General features: G+C 39.2%; 1 protein-coding gene across 1 annotated transcript in view; it reads right to left on the bottom strand.

The window, feature by feature from the left end:
- The window catches only part of GAS7 (growth arrest specific 7), a 2,864,621-nt gene that overhangs the window by 770,995 nt on the left and 2,075,975 nt on the right, over positions 1–17,651 (bottom strand). Inside the window, exon 6 of the mRNA XM_044056293.1 lies at positions 7,099–7,188. Coding sequence (XP_043912228.1) covers positions 7,099–7,188 — 90 coding nt within the window. The remainder of the gene's footprint in view (positions 1–7,098; positions 7,189–17,651) is intronic.

Below are 17,651 nucleotides of genomic sequence, written 5' to 3' on the forward strand. Positions count from 1 at the left end.
GAGGGTAGTCCTGACTCTCCCATTGGAAATTCTCCCTTAAAGTATGCAGGGTTTTCCCAAAGGAAAAATCCTCTGGGGGAGAGGCTGAAGGAATGGAGTCCTTTGAATCAGAATCCTCATAAGTAGAGAGGGGTTGCATGTCTTCATAGTCAGATGCATCAAATTCATCTGACTCTTGTTCAGACAAAACTACAGGGGACAGATCTCTTTTCCTTTTTGAGGGGGTAGCTTGGCTTCCCCTGATCAGCATGATAAGGTCTTCTGCCATTTTAAGCATTTGAGACTGAGGCAAGGTAGCAGGCGCCTGAGAGTGGGTCGACGGTTTCTTGGGTGTGGTTCGAACCCTGGGCCTATGAAACTCAGTCATTTTTGAAAGAATGGTAGTCGCAAAAGAAGATGTCGGTTTGAGTTGAGATTCGGTAGTGTGAAGGATTTCCTCGGAAGCTGGTGCCTGATCAGCAGCTCCGGACCCATCCAAGGTGGATACGACCACAGGATCCTTAGCTGAAGAAGAGTGTTGTGGCATACCAGACTCCAAAAGGGTCCCGGTAGTGGCCTGCGAATCAACAGAAGCAGGCATCGGGGGCTGCAAAAGTGCCTTAGTGAGTACCGGAGGACTGACAACTAGCTTAATGGAAGCATTGTTAGTAGGTTTGGACCTATGGGGTCTGTCTCTGTCTCTTTCTTTATTTTTTTTTGGAAGAGCTGCTGTCGGATGGCTTACAAAAGCCATATTGGACAGATTTGATACACTTTTACCATTCCATTTTTGTCTTAAATGATATAACAAACTGTAAATAGACATCTACTTGTAGTTTTTATGGAAGTTACTGTAACAAATAATGAACTTTTATATAAATGTGGGGCATTTCTTCATGGATGTTCAATAAAAATTAGTTTCCCCCACTGAAATGCATTGAACACAAAAAAACCCTTGATGTCTGAACACTACTGGTCAGAGCAAATGGAAAACAGTGAAAACTGAAACACGCTATTGGAGTGTTAGAGCATGCATATTTACTCCCCAGAGCCTCCTGATATAGCAGGCTGCATCTCTCACCCCCTTCTTCTTAGACATACTAAATGGAAGATTGCTCTACCTCAGGGTAAGGGGAATTTTCCAGGATACTTCAATCTGAATATATATATATATATATATATATATATATATATATATATATATATATATATATATATATATATATATATTTATATAAATATATACATATATATGTAGAGAGACAGAAAGAGAGCACACAACTGCACATTAATATTCATACTTAATGTCAAACTTTAGTGCACCGATCTTCTGTTGTGTTCCTGTACTCCGCATACCAGCTGATCTGTGACAGACTCCTCTATAGAGGTTAACAGATGGGATTACAGATCCTGCAAAACTTCGCTCCACTACTTCCAGCTTCTATTTCAGTATTCACAGTGTGCATGTTCCTGCTGATGCATGCTTTAATATCAAAGACCAAGAGATCAGACCACTCCTAGCCCATAGGCTTAGCAATCCAACTTCCACCCAGTGAGCATCACAAACTGCTAAATAAAAAAGATACAAGAACATGCAAAAAATGTCTAGACTTCTACAACATAAAGTGACCACAACCTATGGATGAAAGGGTCATCCTAGCAAAATGGTCAGATGAAGAGTGACAAGTGCTGCACAGGACTTCTTCACAGCTCAGCTGATATGGTGAGTATATAGGTGTTACATCTCATACTGGGGCTCCTCTTAATGGGGGATAACTCTTGTGAAGAATCCCAAGTAGTGGCAGTAAACCTCTCATGCGCCTCCAACTGTGGGAAAAAAAACAAAATAAAAAAATCATAAGGCTCAGTCCTTCAACAAAATATAAATGAACCCCAGCTTATGGACATATGGTCCAAGCAATAATGTTTGACAAAGGGGTGAGCTGACAGCCAAAAGGTCATTGCACAAATGTCCACAATGGAATCTTTGAAACAAGATAAAGAAGCAGCTACACTATTGGTGGAATGGTCTTTGACAGTAGCATTTTCTAATGGTTAGTTACACAGTTAATGGCAAACCCAAATTTGTTTTTAACAAAAAAAAACTTGGAAAAGGACTGCTTAGCCACAGAAAGCCCTTGCCTCCCTCCTTGAAGCAAAGGAGAGAAGCAGCTGTTCTTTCCTCCTGAACTCAGGCACCTTTTTCATGCAAAACGTAAGCTGGCAATATGCATCGTGGAGTGAAAGGCCTTATCTTTTCTGTTTTTGCTGTTGGAATAAAAGAGTGGGACAAGTGAAATATCTTAAATCAAGTCTTGCTAGCCCTTCTGGGAGAGATGAAGGTTGGTCCTGAGAAGTCTCCTACCTTTGTGAATGATAAATATAGTTTACTTTCTTATAAAATAAAGGTCTGTAACTCTTAGCTCATGCAAGCAGAGGTGAAGGGCACCAAAAATTATTCTATACATGACAAATATAAGAGCTGCATAATCAGCAGTCTCACTGGAAGGGAAACTTGTCAATCAGGAAAAATTGAAAAAAGCCACTTTGAAGAATGTAGCCACCATAAACCCAGGGGAGTATCAGCTTGAATCCTTTGCTGTATCCTCATCCAAACTGTCAAGGTCATGACCTCCTGGCTCTATCAGTGGACAAAAAGAGCAGACAATGATAAATACCAAGCACTGTTCTGATGAACAAAATCGAAAGCGACACTCAGAAAAGACTAATTTCATTTTGTGACAATCCCTAGGGTCTGCAACCATGGGAATACCCAAGATAAATATGCAACAAGTGAGTCTCTAGTGTGACCACCAGGAATTGGCCATCTTGATAAGGAAACACATGGAGGTCCTCCACTCGCAAGTCTTCTTCTGACATAAGCTAGCCCCTTAGTAGATGATCTAGGCATAAAGGATAGATTAAATGGCATAATTTCTTACTAGATGTGATGCCCACTCCAAGTGATATGAAAGAATCTCCTGTGCAGACCCCAAACACAGACATAACAGAAAGTGCTCATCAGTGTTCAGTGACATCATCCAAGCTTCCTACAGCAACAGACAGCATAAACCTCTGGAAAATCACCATCTGGAACTTGATATACTGGATGTTTTCAGTAACATTGCTGAGGTTAAGAATGGAAGAGAAGTCTCCCATCTCAGTGAATACCAAGAAGAGATGGAAGAAAATCTTTTGGTCTCTTTCAGATGGGGAAGAGTTTCCATGTTTGCTCAGGAGCAAAACACAGAAACCTGATCTCTACCACGATGCAGCCAGATAATGAATTAAAACACAGTCAGTAATCCATAAAGTAAGCCAATGAACGTAGTAAATGTAGAATAAAAAGTTCTTTAATCCAAATAACAGTGGGTAACGGTAAGCGCTTTTGCGTGGGTACAACCACGCTTCCTCAGACATTTTTTTTGGAATGTTTGCTCAGGAGAGTAGATTCTCAGCTATCCCAAGCACTATATCAAGGCAGCGTGGTCTCTGACTGGAAACTTTACTGAGGGAAGACCACAAAATACTAAGAAGCTGACCATCCTGAGTCCATCAATACCTCATGAACAATTAGGAATGGCTTTGCAAAACAGTGCAAATTCAGGGAACTATATTTCATTGACAGTCCTGTAGCACAGGCATGACTGGACTAAAAGGCAGAAAAATCACCCTTCTGGATGACTTGGGTCAGAACAGCTATGAAAACAGAACTGATTGACACTTGGAAAGTTTTCACATTCTGTGAAAGGGGGAGGGTTTTCTTTCTGTGAAACTTGCCTGGGATACAGGAAGAAGTGGCAGGTGCCAAGGGGATAGTGAATCCAACTCACCTAGAATAAAGGCTGTTTCTTCTTACAACAAAGTCCTGGGAGGCCTGCTTAGACAGGCCCTCCCCACAGATGGTGGCACCCTGAATGATATGTCCGGGCTTACCTTTAAAGGGACAGAACCTTTGTCATTCCATCTTAAGGAGGAATGTAACACAGTATGATGCTATAGCCATGGCATCCTTACAGTTAAAATTACAGCAGGGCACATTAATGCTGACTATAGAATTTCAGTGAGAATCTTAACTAGCTAGCTCTTCTTTGGCCCCAAAATCAGGGAGGGTTGAAAGTTTTTCTGGTAACTTACCTACCAGGGATGTTAAAATCTGGACAGATAAGGCAAGCCCCTATGTGTTAGAAAATACCTCTTAACCTACATAGCCAGACCCTTAGACTCTGCATAAATCAATAAGGTGGTAAGCTGCTGAGGTCTCAGGGGCCTGTACTGGACTTCAAATATCATGTAGGAGTCAGCCTTAGAATGAACGCATAAAAAATATTACACTCCATGCAGATGGAGAACTGTGTAGGACATTCAATTTCTTTGGAGCACAGAGAGTAGTATTTAAATGTTTCCAGGGTGGAAAACATGGCAACCAAAACCAAAGGATAGATGGGTAGGGTGACTCAAGACACAAGTAGATTCTTTTCGAGATATTCATTGAGATGTTTTTGGAAAGAGGACAAGGGTGTCACAGGCCACTCTATAAAGAATGTTATCAGCTAAGCATCCCTCCAATGGATGAGGTTAATGGGTACAGATTCCTTATCTGCATCAGATCTAATGTCTTATTGGCTGAATCACACTTCAAGAGCGCACAGGATAAAAGGGGTCTTCCCTTACTCGTAGCTCCAGAGTCAATGGTCCTGCTGCACTCACCTTGCATATGTTGATTCAAATATGTATCAGACAAGTATTCAAAGTCACGTGATGGGATACCAGCACATGGAGCTGTCCCTGCAGATGGTACAGGGGCAGGGACTGACCCTCGACCTATGTTCTGTAAGAGTTTGCTCACCTTCCCATGAGACCTAATCCCAAAAGCCATTAAACAGGCAGCTCACCTCCAGCGCTTGGGCATTTCCTGTAAAACCTTCTGGTTCTGGAGGATTCAGTGGGCAAGCCCTGTGGCTATGGGAGGATTGGATAGAGGATGTCTTCAAGGCATATGACATTTCCTTGGTAATCTAGTTCTCCTACCATCAGACCTGACTTCAAATCTTCTGTTAAACTACAATTCTACAGGCATTAATTACTGCATCAGCTTCAGCCTGCTGCTGCTGCAGCGAATTTTCTGTGCACTAATGAACGTAAATATGGGGATGTCATCACATTACACTTTATTTGCTTGTTTTTACCACTTCAGAAATGTTTGTATGCTGTTATTGTTCATATATTTCTTCTGATACTGAATGGGGGATCATAATCATTTTCTTTACATAAATTAAGCTACTATTTTCTTCATCCAGTTTAATTTGCAGTACCTTCCCTCTTGCTACGTAGTTCTAGTTATCTTCTTTATGTTAAATGCTAATCTCCCTCATTACACACTGATCCTGGCCCTACCACAGACTGTGAACCCTGACATGTTGACATCACTACTAAGGCCCTATACATAATGCGTCTTATGTGATGAATATAATTCAAAGCAGCCACATTCTACACATGAGCATAGATTGGAGAACCTTATCCTGAGTCTGTCTGTCATTACCTTATTACACCTCATTTTTGAATGGCTATGTTCTGCTCAGATCCTTTCTTGTCATTTTTTGCATCATTCAGGCAGTTTCATCTATCACCCAACAACAAAGCAAGCTCACAATTTGGATACTTTTCTTACTCTTGTACCCCCCCCCCCCCATCTTATTCTTTCTTTAAGGTATAGCTTGACAGACTAAGTATAAACAAAAGGGTGTATTTGATGTACAGGAATAGGAGTCTTTGATATATGAAGTTGTCACATTTGATATTACAATTTATACTATTTTTTTATAGATGCTGACTGTTCTGTTATGTTCAGGTCACAGCAGGGATATCTTAAGCAAAGGGTTTAAATACCAAGGGTCTCTTTAATACTTTGTATGAAGGCAATAAAGTAAAGAAAGGAGAGGGAGCTGCTGCAGTCTTTGACTATAATACAAACCTAGAAGTCCTTTGATTCTGCTTGTAAGCAGTACGTACCCTGATATCTGGAAGTAGGTAGTTGTGGAACTAATCCACAAGGGAAACCCTTCTACAGACCTCAGTAATTACAGTACAGTCGACAAGGGGTGCCCTTCTCCAGACCTCAATAATTACAGTCCACAGGGGAGGCCCTTCTCCAGACATTAATAATTACAGAGTGGTACAGCCTGGAGATGTCATGCATTTGTGGAAGATCATGTAATAACCCACAGCAGAAGAACAACCTTGTGAAAAACATGACATGATATTTAAATACACATGTCCCCACAGTAAAACAGCAACTAAGTGATGCAGGCTGCAGGTTCCTTTGGGGATTTGCCCATTTTATACATGGCACAGGTGCTCAGGTACAGTTTAAAGAAGTGTCACATTAGATGTCCATAACGCTCATGCTGTCATGTTTGTCAAAGTAAATAGGTGCAAGCAAAATATATATATATATATATATACACAGTAACCAATAACAGAAACGGATGAAAAGAGATACAGTGATGTCATGTGCTCAGCCCTACGCCACCATGTGGTCACTGTACTGCTCTGCGCTAAGGAAACATGGTTCTTGACAGTAACTGTTTGCCTGTAAGTTTGGTTGCATAGAGGCATTGATGCACTGAAACTGGAAGGATGCAGATTGATTCAACTATAATGGCATCAACAGCAGTAGTGAGCTGACAGAATAGGTTACAAAGGAAGTGTCTCCCAGTTTGTAAAGGCTGTCTGGGGCTGCCTTCTTCTTCACCCCCCCCCCCCCAAAAAAGACAAAATTGTTTGCCTCTTTTTTCCTGAAAAGACCATTTCAGAAAACTATGGATTCAGGGAAAATGGGCCATGTGCAAGTTTTGGAGGTACTTGGACCTTATGAACAAACTGAAAAACAATGCACACCAGATAAAGCAAAGTAATAAAGAGAATGTTTGTTTTACAGGTAAACATTTGGTGCTTTGTAGTTACTTTCAACAGAGTAGTGCATGATGTAGCTAAGAATCTTGATGTTCCTATAACATATGTGCAGTTTCTTCATGATAAAGAGTTTTTCTAACTGTAGTATGGCAAGTGTGTGATTCATCTGTAGAGAAAACAAAGCAAAGTCTTTTTTTTTCTTACCCAGAAATAGTCACAATAGCTCCACTCATCTGGTTTCAGCAGCTGCTGTTCAGGCATTGTGTCTGGATGAGGAAATGTCACACAGTTTATCTGTAAAGAGAAAATTAAAATAAACTCTTGAGACAAATAAGAGGCTTCAATACACAAATGAGGAACTGACAACACAATCACCATGTCTCATTTCTTTTCTGCAGAAACCAGTAATAGTCTAACCTCTTCTGGAAGATAAATGAACAGTACAGACCACTACCACAATGTAATACAAAGCCTACAGGTATTGACATGACACTTTTAGGACCAGATAACATGTAGCATACGTCCGTCCATCTGATGTGACAAATGTTTTGTAAACAGGATGAACACAAGATCTGAACAGCTAGACCTCACAGACCAGGTTTTGGGTCTTACTGAAAATGATGGATGGATGGACCCTGGCATGACAAAGCCATAAGCTGGAAAAGTCTGGTACTCAAAAAGTCCCACTGGGCATTAAAAGACCCCAAATAATGTGTTGACAAGAGCATTAGCCAAACTAGGTTGACTTATTTACTCATTTTAGCTGGGTCACAACTTGTGATCAATCAGCCAATTGCTTTATGTTCTTAACCTTGTGGGTGCCTTTATGCATTCTGTGATATGAAACTGGACCATCCCACTCTAAATAAGAATGTTTAAAACACCCTGTGGTTGGAGTACTGTTTCATAAATCTCATTAATAATGATAAATCAGATCACAACTTTTATTGATACTGCAAAAATACAGTATATTGCTGACTGGAATTCATGGCCGCTAATAATTTCAGTTGTTTGCAGGCACTACTTATAATCTAGAATGCTTTATTTTAAAATAAAATTCTTATTAAATATAAAAAAAAAAAAAAAAACATTCTTCAGATAATCCATTCATTTTCCTCTTTTACAAATGGGGATGTGGAGATCTCCGGACCCCATAGGCTGTTTGCAGCTCTAGAGATTACTGGTAATCTTGCTGTATGAATATATGTTTATTTAACTACACTTCGTGCTTAATCATTACTCATTGCTCCCTTAAGTAGTTCCAAGATCTAATGCACCATACCTGAGTTAGAACAATGCTATTTAACTATTCAATCAGCCACATCTCAGTAAATATGTATGTTACCCCTCATGTAAAGAATGACAGATGCTGCATCCACTAATGCAGAGCACCCTGGCATACACTGCAAAGCTGTGGTATGTTAAAAGATTCACATCTTGCCCATCAAGTGATCAGCAGACCCATGTAAAATTATAAGGACATATCTCAATGTCAAGCTGAAAGTTTGCGTAATCTCTTTGTATCAGGCTCTACCATCTCTCACTTAAGTTCTTAGCACTTTTTATCCACAAATCATCTTAACAACTTTATGGGCACTAAAGGGACTCTACTTCATTAGTTCAAGTACCTTTTGCTTCAGTTCTACTGCCTGACTACCAATCTCTCAGAAATGCTGGTACTGGTGATTGGCAGAAAACTAACGCAAAGTGCTTCTCTCTAGCCTGTTTATTTCTAGGCCAAACAAAAACAGATCTAGTTACATTCAGATATTTGATAAAGCTTTATATTAAAACACAACAGGTCTGCTGTTGCGGAATTGGACTAATTTATGTTTAATTTGTGCTTTTTATGAATTTTCATCAGGAAGAAAAGAACTATTTGGAATTTTGGAGCACTGGACTACAATTTATATGTAATACACACTAGCACTCATACACATAACAGATATTACACACACACACACACACACACACACACAGACACACACACACACACACACACACACACACACACACACACACACACACACACGCTCTGGCCTGTGAGGTTTTACATCATTAAGCATAAAGTAGATAACCACCACCAAGTAATTTATAAATCTATCAGAAACAACAAGAACTTTAACTCCACTGATTTACAGAATGAACTCAAAGCATGTAATTGGGCCATATGTAAAGAACTTCCACTAGATGATGCTGTAGACTACTTTAATTCTAAATTCCTCTCCATTCTAGATTCCCACACCTTTAGAGCCAAAACTAAGACCCCCCCCCGGTTCTCTAAAGTAACCAAAACCAAAATCATAGCAGGAAATAAAGCATGGGACAATTGGCGCACCTCCAAAGACCCACTTGACCATATTAAATTCCAACAACTAAGGAATGATACCAAGAAAGCCACATTGTTAGACAAAAAAAAACTTCTATCAACACCATCAGCAGAAACACCAGAAAAAATCTCAAAAATTTGGGGCAGGCATAAACAAACTGCTCCACCCTGGCCAGACCTCCACCCCACCCCCTCAACTTGTGACCTTAAAACCCCAGAGGAAACCGCTAACATCATTAACAACTTTTTTACCAAAACCATCCAGTCACTAGCTAGCCAACTACCCCCACAAGCTCCTATCAAAATGCGTCCACAACCACTACCACACTCCCTTTCACCTTCCAACCTGCATCTACATCAAACATCTGACCTCTAATTAACAAACTAAAGCCCACTACCCTGGCAGCTGATCTCCTCCCACCAGAATACTTACAAAAAGGGGCAGATGCCATTGCAAACCCTGTCTCGATAATAATAAACTGCACCTTGACTGAAGCCACTATCCCCTCTCTCTGGAAGGTTTCCCATGTCATTCCCCTTCATAAAGGAGGGAATTCTTTAGACCTCTTGAACTTCCGGCTAATAGCCATACTATCACCACTGGCCAAAATTATGGAAAAGTGCATCCACATCCAGAACCAATTAATGCACTATCTCACCCAAAATAAACTGCTGACCAACTCTCAGCATGGTTTTAGGCCAAACCACAGCACCACATCAGCCCTTCTATCCTTCTCTAACTCTATCAACACCAATCGAAACAATAACAAACTTACCTCAGCTCTCTTCCTAGATCTCTCTAAGGCCCTTGGTATTGTTATTCACCAACTGCTTCTCCACACTGTGAAGGAACTGTCACTGAATAGTAGCTTCATTAAATGGTTCCAATCTTACCTGTCTGATAGACAACAAGCGTTTTTTTGGTAGAATACCCTATCCACACATCTACCCATTACTCTAGGAGTCCACCAAGGCTCCATACTAGGAGCACTACTCTTCTCAGTCTTAATCAATGACCTACCCACCATCACTCCCAAGGCCACCTGCATCCAATACGCGGACGACTCTGCTTTAATATGTACCGCCTCCTCCTCAGCTGAGCTTATAACCCTAACCCAGAATACTTTCAATGATGTAGAAAAGTGGTTTGCAAACTGTCAGCTTCTATTAAACCCCAACAAAACTAAACTGCTCATCTTTTCCCCCACCTGCAAATCCTCCTCACCATTCTTTACTATCATTTCCAACAATGGCACTATTATATCCCCAGATACTCACTCAAAACTCCTGGGCGTCACAGTCGATAACACCCTAAAATATGATATCCATGTCAATCAAGCCAACAAATCTACCAACAAAAAACTGGGGTCCCTATACAGGATCAAACCCTTCCTCACTCCTTTTGCAAGAACCACTATCGCTCAGTCCCACCTACTATCTACCCTCCTCTATGCCTCCCCCCTCTTCACTAACCTGAACCAAGCCACCCTTACCAAACTTGCTAGTTGTTACAACCATATTGCTAGATTTGCTACTGGTGCTACCTCGAGGACCCACCATTGTATCAACCTAACTCAACTAGGATGGTTAGAGTGGCCCAGTATTCTCCGATACAACCAACTTATAATAACCCACAAAATACTATATCAACCCGAAAAAACACCAGCACTAAATAAGATCATCAAATCATACAGCAATATGAGGACACTACGCTCTGTTGACAAACTGCTGGTACAAACAACTAAGAGCATAAAAGTGGCTGGGGACTCATTATTCGCCAACTCAGTAGGCAAAACTTGGAATATGATACCTGCCGAACTTACTCACCGATCCTCCTTAACCCAGTTCAAAAAAAGCCTCAAACTACACTTCCAACAGCACTGACAGTGTCCCTGCTTAAACCCCGACTAATCACCACCCACTGTTCCTGCAAACTCTCCATAAGCATTTCAATCTTATACTCTTGGTGCAGCGGTAGCGTTGTTGCCTCACAGCAAGAGATTCTCCTGTTCGATTTTTTGCTGGACTGCGGGGAGTGCCTTCTGTGTGGAGTCTGCATGTCCTCCCCGGGGTTGGGTGGCATTCGAAAGACATGCATAAATGGGCGTGCCTTCATTGAAGGTTGGACATCAAGCTGGCATCTTGGCGTTCGTGAAAATCTACTGCCAATCATTAGTGGACCGGAGTTCTGCTGTGGCAACCCCTAACCGGGAAAAGCCAAAAGACAAACAAACTCTAATAAGTGTCCGAATTCTTGAAGGGACTTAGCCCATAACTCTGTGTATTATTGTCGGAAATTGAAGCCGCATGAGTTTGATGTTTTCTACTATGTTTTATCCATGTTTGTCACCCTACTGAAAACTGCATATTATACTTATCTCTAAATGTTTCTATTGTTCCTAATGTATTTATACTCTTATTATTTCTGGAGCTTTTCTCCCCAGGCCTCTGCTGAAAATGGACATATATCCAGTCGGACTTACCCGGTAAACAAATATAAAATAAATAAATAAAATAAATTTTATATATATATATATATATATATATATATATATATATATATATATATTTTTTTTTTCTTTTTTTAATGAAGCACAAAAATACAGTGTCCTTAAGGCATAAAATATCTTTATTAAAAACAGTCTAAAAGATAAGCGCTTTCGGACTAACCATTAATCCTTCATCAGATATTATGGTGAATGCTGCATTTTTGTGCTTCATTTTGGTATATGATTTATGCAGCGTCTCTTTGACTGCAAGTTTCCTGTTTCTTGGATTTGGATTTGGATATTTATTTTATTTTATTTAACTTTTGTTTACCAGGACAGCCTGACTGGACAACAGGTGTGCATTTTCAGCAGAGTCCTGGGGAGAGAAATTCCACAAGGTTACAGAGTAATTTAGTAAAAAGAAGTTAACAAAGTTTAAAAGAAATTGATTTGAGTACATTTGTAAGTGAGCATTATTTTTAGGTTCATAAGTTACTATTAGGCTAACTGCCCTTGCGAGCTTTTGTAAGCCTAGCAAATTATCCCTTGTGAGACTCAAACGCTACACCTTGTGTTTGTAAGGCAAACACCTTAACCATTAGGTTACCCACCCAATAACTCAATAAGCATAAGTACAGTATATGTACAACTGACTTCATAGAAATAAAAAGTATACTGAATTTTTACACTATGTTCAATTCTGCCTAGGTAGAGTATAAGTCAGTGGAATAGTGTTCCTCAGGGTCGGCTATGGGTAATAGGCTGGATGAGGTGGGTCCAGGGAGGGTCATTACAGTTATATATATGGCTTTCATAGAGGTGTGATTTAAGAAGTATTTTGAATGTGGTAGTGTGGTTTTGTAGCCTGAGGTCTGGAGGTTGGGTGTTCCATATTTTTGCAACTTCATAAGGGAAGAGAGATTCTCCTGAGCTGTTTTTACATGGAATGACTTCAATTAGGGCTTTGTTACTGGATCATAGTTCCCTGTTTGGTGCTATGGACGTTTAGGAGGCCTGTTAGGGCAGGGGTTTTATGAGGGTGCTACAATATTTGATAGGCTAAGTATATATATATATATATATATATATATATATATATATATATATATATATAGATATATACATGTATATATATTATATATTATATATATATATACATACATACATACACACACACACACACACGCACACACATTTTATATTTATATATATATATATATATATATATATATATATATATATATATATATAAATATAAATTAAATGGCACATACTGTAACAGAAGTGTTAGACATTTAATCCAGCTATAATTTTCAGCCTACAAAAATGGTTACACCATTCTCGTTCAGCCATGTTCCTTTATATTTGATCCACGTTACTTTTCATTACACCATCTGCTTTGAGAATAAATAAATCTAGATGAATTCCCTGTTTTGATCACAACACACCAAAGTAAACCTCGCCTACCTTTACATAACAGGTGGAAGTCCTACATGGCTTTGCAGCCATTTGTTAAATCTCTTCTTGCATTTAAAAATCTGCTTAATTTTTCTCCATATGTCATTACCTGTGAATCTTCTACTTAGATGCAGCTGCTGAAATGCAGAACATGACATCTGTTCCTAGTCAGACAGCACGGCTTTTTGCATACATGCATATGTATGGACAAATACAAATACATTCTTCTGACCAAAGGCAGGGACCACAGCTGCTGTATCTGCTACAAGAACAAGCCATTACTTTTCATCTGAATATTTGTTAAAATAGCCAGGCTGCTGATATAGTACTTTGGAGCTGTAGCTCCCCCTATGTCATATCCTGTGATATAGGCATTTCTAATTTCCTATCAAGACTTAGTTGGTAATCCCAATAAACCATGTTCCAGTTTCTTAATTTGATGTTCTGACAGAAGAAAGAAAGAAATACCCCACAGAACTCTCTTCTGAGTTTGTAAGCAGTGGTGTATGGTTTTAAAGTACACAAATTATTTTTGGTTAAACCTTCTTGTTCATATTTAAATTTTGTGCTTGCAACAAAGCACTGTATGAGTTAAAACTTAAATACATAAAATACATAAAGCAAAAACACAGCAAACAAAAAATAAATAAATAAATAAGTGCTGGTACTAATTCTCTACAGGTGAAAAAACCCAAAGTTAATCAATATAATACGATAGAGTAAATACACATTCTAAGCTCGTTCATGTGGACATCGTATGTGGATTAGAACAAAAACAGAGAGCACAGCAATGCTTCCCTTTAAATGATACCCCAAAGAATATTGTCTGTATGTGGGGGGACCCTATGGTCCCTACTAATCTCCATCAGAAAGTGAAGCTTTCTAAATTAGTTGGCATAATCAGCATAAACTCTGTGTATGAGTGACTAGTAATATTCTTATTGTTTTCAGCTGCACTGTTCAGCATGATTGCCAGTGACACTAAGGGCATTTAATTTTGTTTCAGTTCCTGCAAGACTTCTGAAGAGTACGACAATGCCGAGTTTAAAATTAGCTTTCATTCAAAGCCTGAAAAGATGACAGGGTTTCTTTAAAAAGTACGTCAAATGATTGATAAATAAGAACACAAAAATGGCATACTTAATCTTTGGGTCTGGGTCCCACTTAATGTGGTGGTATGGGGATCCACAGGTTCCTTTCTGTCCCTCATTCTCAGCAGTGATACATAGGGACTGGGAATAAGAAGTGATGCTTTCAGCCCCAGTTATACTGGACATATGTGTTTGGCAAATTCAGCAAAGACGTCTAGGGCTATAAGCTATTTATTAGCTTCATTTAGTAGTCCTGGGTGTGATTATTTCATATTTATTAGCTTCATTTAGCAATCCTGGGTTTGATTATTTCAGTGTCTGTTTGGTAAAAGATGGTGAGCACAGTGTTCTAGCCTGCACCTGAGAAGGTGCTCTTGTGCCTCGTGGGCTTGCCTGGATAGGAAATTAATAAATAAAAATAAAACACTGCTGATGTACTTCTTTAAAACAGCTATGCATAGATCCTTGTACTAGTTCATGGTGTAAGATTATTTGTATAAAAATAGCACCTAACAATGAAAGGCAACCAAAGAGCAAAATAGCAAAAAAAAAAAAAAAAGGCTTGTAGAGCTGCAGGAATTTATTTTCAGCTGCACTGCTGAGCTGGTAGACTGCTGGAAATTAATTTTTCTCATTTGCTTTTCACAACTAATTTCAAAACAGTTTGCAGTCACTGCTGGTGGTATAGAGGATAACGACCTGACTACTGTCCCAGTGATTTAACAGTGGCTCAGGTGTTTGATTTTTTTTTCATCCTTACTACCTGATCATCTAGCCACCTATACTTTCACAATTGTTTCTACATTCAAGTCCCACCTTAGTGGTCCACTCCAGTATTCCCCTGCTGGGAGGGTCACCCAGCTGGGAAAGCACCTACGCCAAGGAAGCCCATGACTCCTCCTGTGGGCTCCAATGGGTTTGGGTTATGTTTGGCAAGCAGGTGCAATTTTCTTGCACAGAAGCCATCATATTTTATGTGAGAGAATTTTATTTGGCCTAATTACCCACCCCCTTGTAATGTCTTGGTGGCAATGTCAGAATCAGCCTGGACATGTGTCCTACCCTCCATCATACTGTGGTCATACCTGTTCCTTGTTCCATCCCCCCCCCTCCCAGGATACCATCAACTCCTTTGAGTGTCATCCTCCATCGGGGCTCATTAGCTAATGCACAGCTTAATGCCCCTCCCTCACAGAATAAGCATGGCCTATTCCCCTGTTGCACTGACAGGAAGCCAAGCTGCTATTCAAACTTGGGTTGCCTGGACAGTAATCAGGGCTTTATCCCTCTACACCATGAGAGTAACTGTCTCAAGTGTTTGATGGCATGACAGATATGCTCATCCTGGAGACAGGCACGGCAGGAAGACAAACTCCCAAAATCCCTTACGGCAGAGGAAAATATTGCAAAGAGCATGACTGGAGGCAGGCTTCTGGCAGATAAATCCTGCTACTACTAGTAGCCTTCCATAGCAAGTGTCTGGGACTGTGCACTCATAAGATAAAAGGCAAAGTAGGCATCCAGTGTGCCCCAAGTAACTTGTCCCCACACCTGACTGTTGGAGTTAGAACTATAGATAGCACCTCATGTTGCAGGGATACCAGTAAGGGCACAAACCATCCTCAAGATTGCTTGAATGAAAATTCAACTGGACAGCTCTCGCCTTATATGAAAAGGGACAGAGCCCAGAAGAATAACTGGGCTGAATCTGACTAGGGATGGCTTGATGGTTGACATGCATATGGGTACAAATGATCTAGAAAAAAATGGTGTCAGGACAGATCCTGCTAAAGAGATTCAAATCAGTTAAGAGTTAAGCAAGGCTACCATCCCAGCCACAAAAAAAAAAAAAGAAAAAAAAAATCTTAGTGGATGGCTCTCCTACAATCATTATATAAAAACATGTATTTTGCATTTAACTTTTGAAGCAATGCATTTTAGCTGGTACCTGTAAGAAAGCCTGGCAGGGAAACTGTTCTGTTTCCCAGAAGAGGAAGAATACAGAGCCAAGAAGAGAACAAATCTCTGAAGCTGAAACAGTGGTAACCACCTAACAAAACTGTGGAGCAAGCGGAGGAAGTGGCTTCCAAAACTGCTTATGTATTTTTTATTTGTTTGAAAACAATGAAGCAGCTGCTGAGGTTACACAAGTCCAAAAGTCAAAGACTCCTTAAATGATGATTATTATTATTATTCATTTGTTAAAACACTGAAATGCATCCATCACATGTGCTCTGGTGTTGATCCAGAAATGAGGTATAAATAAACAAATGCATCTGAAAAGCATTATTAAATTCATATTAATTTTTAACAACAAAGAGAATTACTAAAGGTAAACACAGTCTATCAAAGAGCGTGTGCCACAAAAATTCCTGCCTGTTTGTTTTTCTTTTTTTCTATATATTGAAATGATCATTCCACAGAATACAACAGAAAATATTCCTTTAGTAGTTGCATATGGCAGCATTCTGTATTTTGACTGCACACTGCAGTCAGCCTAGAAAGAAGAAAAAAGCTATTTTTTTTTTCTGTGTGCAGAGCCTTTTACACCATGATAATCCTATAAGCAACAGCTACAATACGAACAGTATAATAGGGACAGAACATAAATGCACTACTGATATACTCTTTTTCAGAGTAATGCAAGTAAAAGTAGGTAATTACATACTCCCTATACAAAATGTCCTGGGTTTATTCGAAGGAAGGGCATTATGAAGTCTTCCATCTGAAGGAAAATCACCCTGAATGCATTCTGTGTAGTGGTTGTACCGTTACTAGTTATAACTTAGATTTCGAGCATGAGTGCAGTCAGCATCATTCTGATGAGCAGACAGACACACCACTGTGAAAACAGTTAATTCTTCTAGTCATGCCTGAGGAATGCCCAACTACTATCGCTAAAAGTGTTGAAACTACCAAGGTTTAGGAAATGATGCATGCTTCAGTTAAAAACATAGTAGCTGTAATACTGATAACAATGTCAATTTCAACTATGCATGGAAGTTAAAGGCTGACAGTTTATTAATAAATATCCATAAATAATAATAATAAGTGCTTTTGTCTCATGATTTTAAGTACATATTATGATTATTATTATTTTTAAAAACATGCTTGTGATATTTGGTGCAAAATGTGTATTATTTTTTAAGGGTGTTTTTTGTTTTAAGGATTGTGTACCTTATGAGTTATCATTTGACTTTGGTGATTAATGATTTAATTAGCTAATTAGAGAGGGATTGAACACTGCAAGGGTATTTATAGTGTGATTGTTTTGGATATATCTATTTATCTACATATCTTTCTATCTGTCTGTCTATGTATGTATATATATATATATATATATATATATATATATATATATATATATATATATATATATATATGTACACA

The sequence above is a fragment of the Protopterus annectens genome, chromosome 14.part0, assembly GCF_019279795.1.
Source record: "Protopterus annectens isolate FY-2018-M chromosome 14.part0, PAN1.0, whole genome shotgun sequence".
In the NCBI taxonomy this organism is placed as follows: Eukaryota; Metazoa; Chordata; order Ceratodontiformes; family Protopteridae; genus Protopterus; species Protopterus annectens.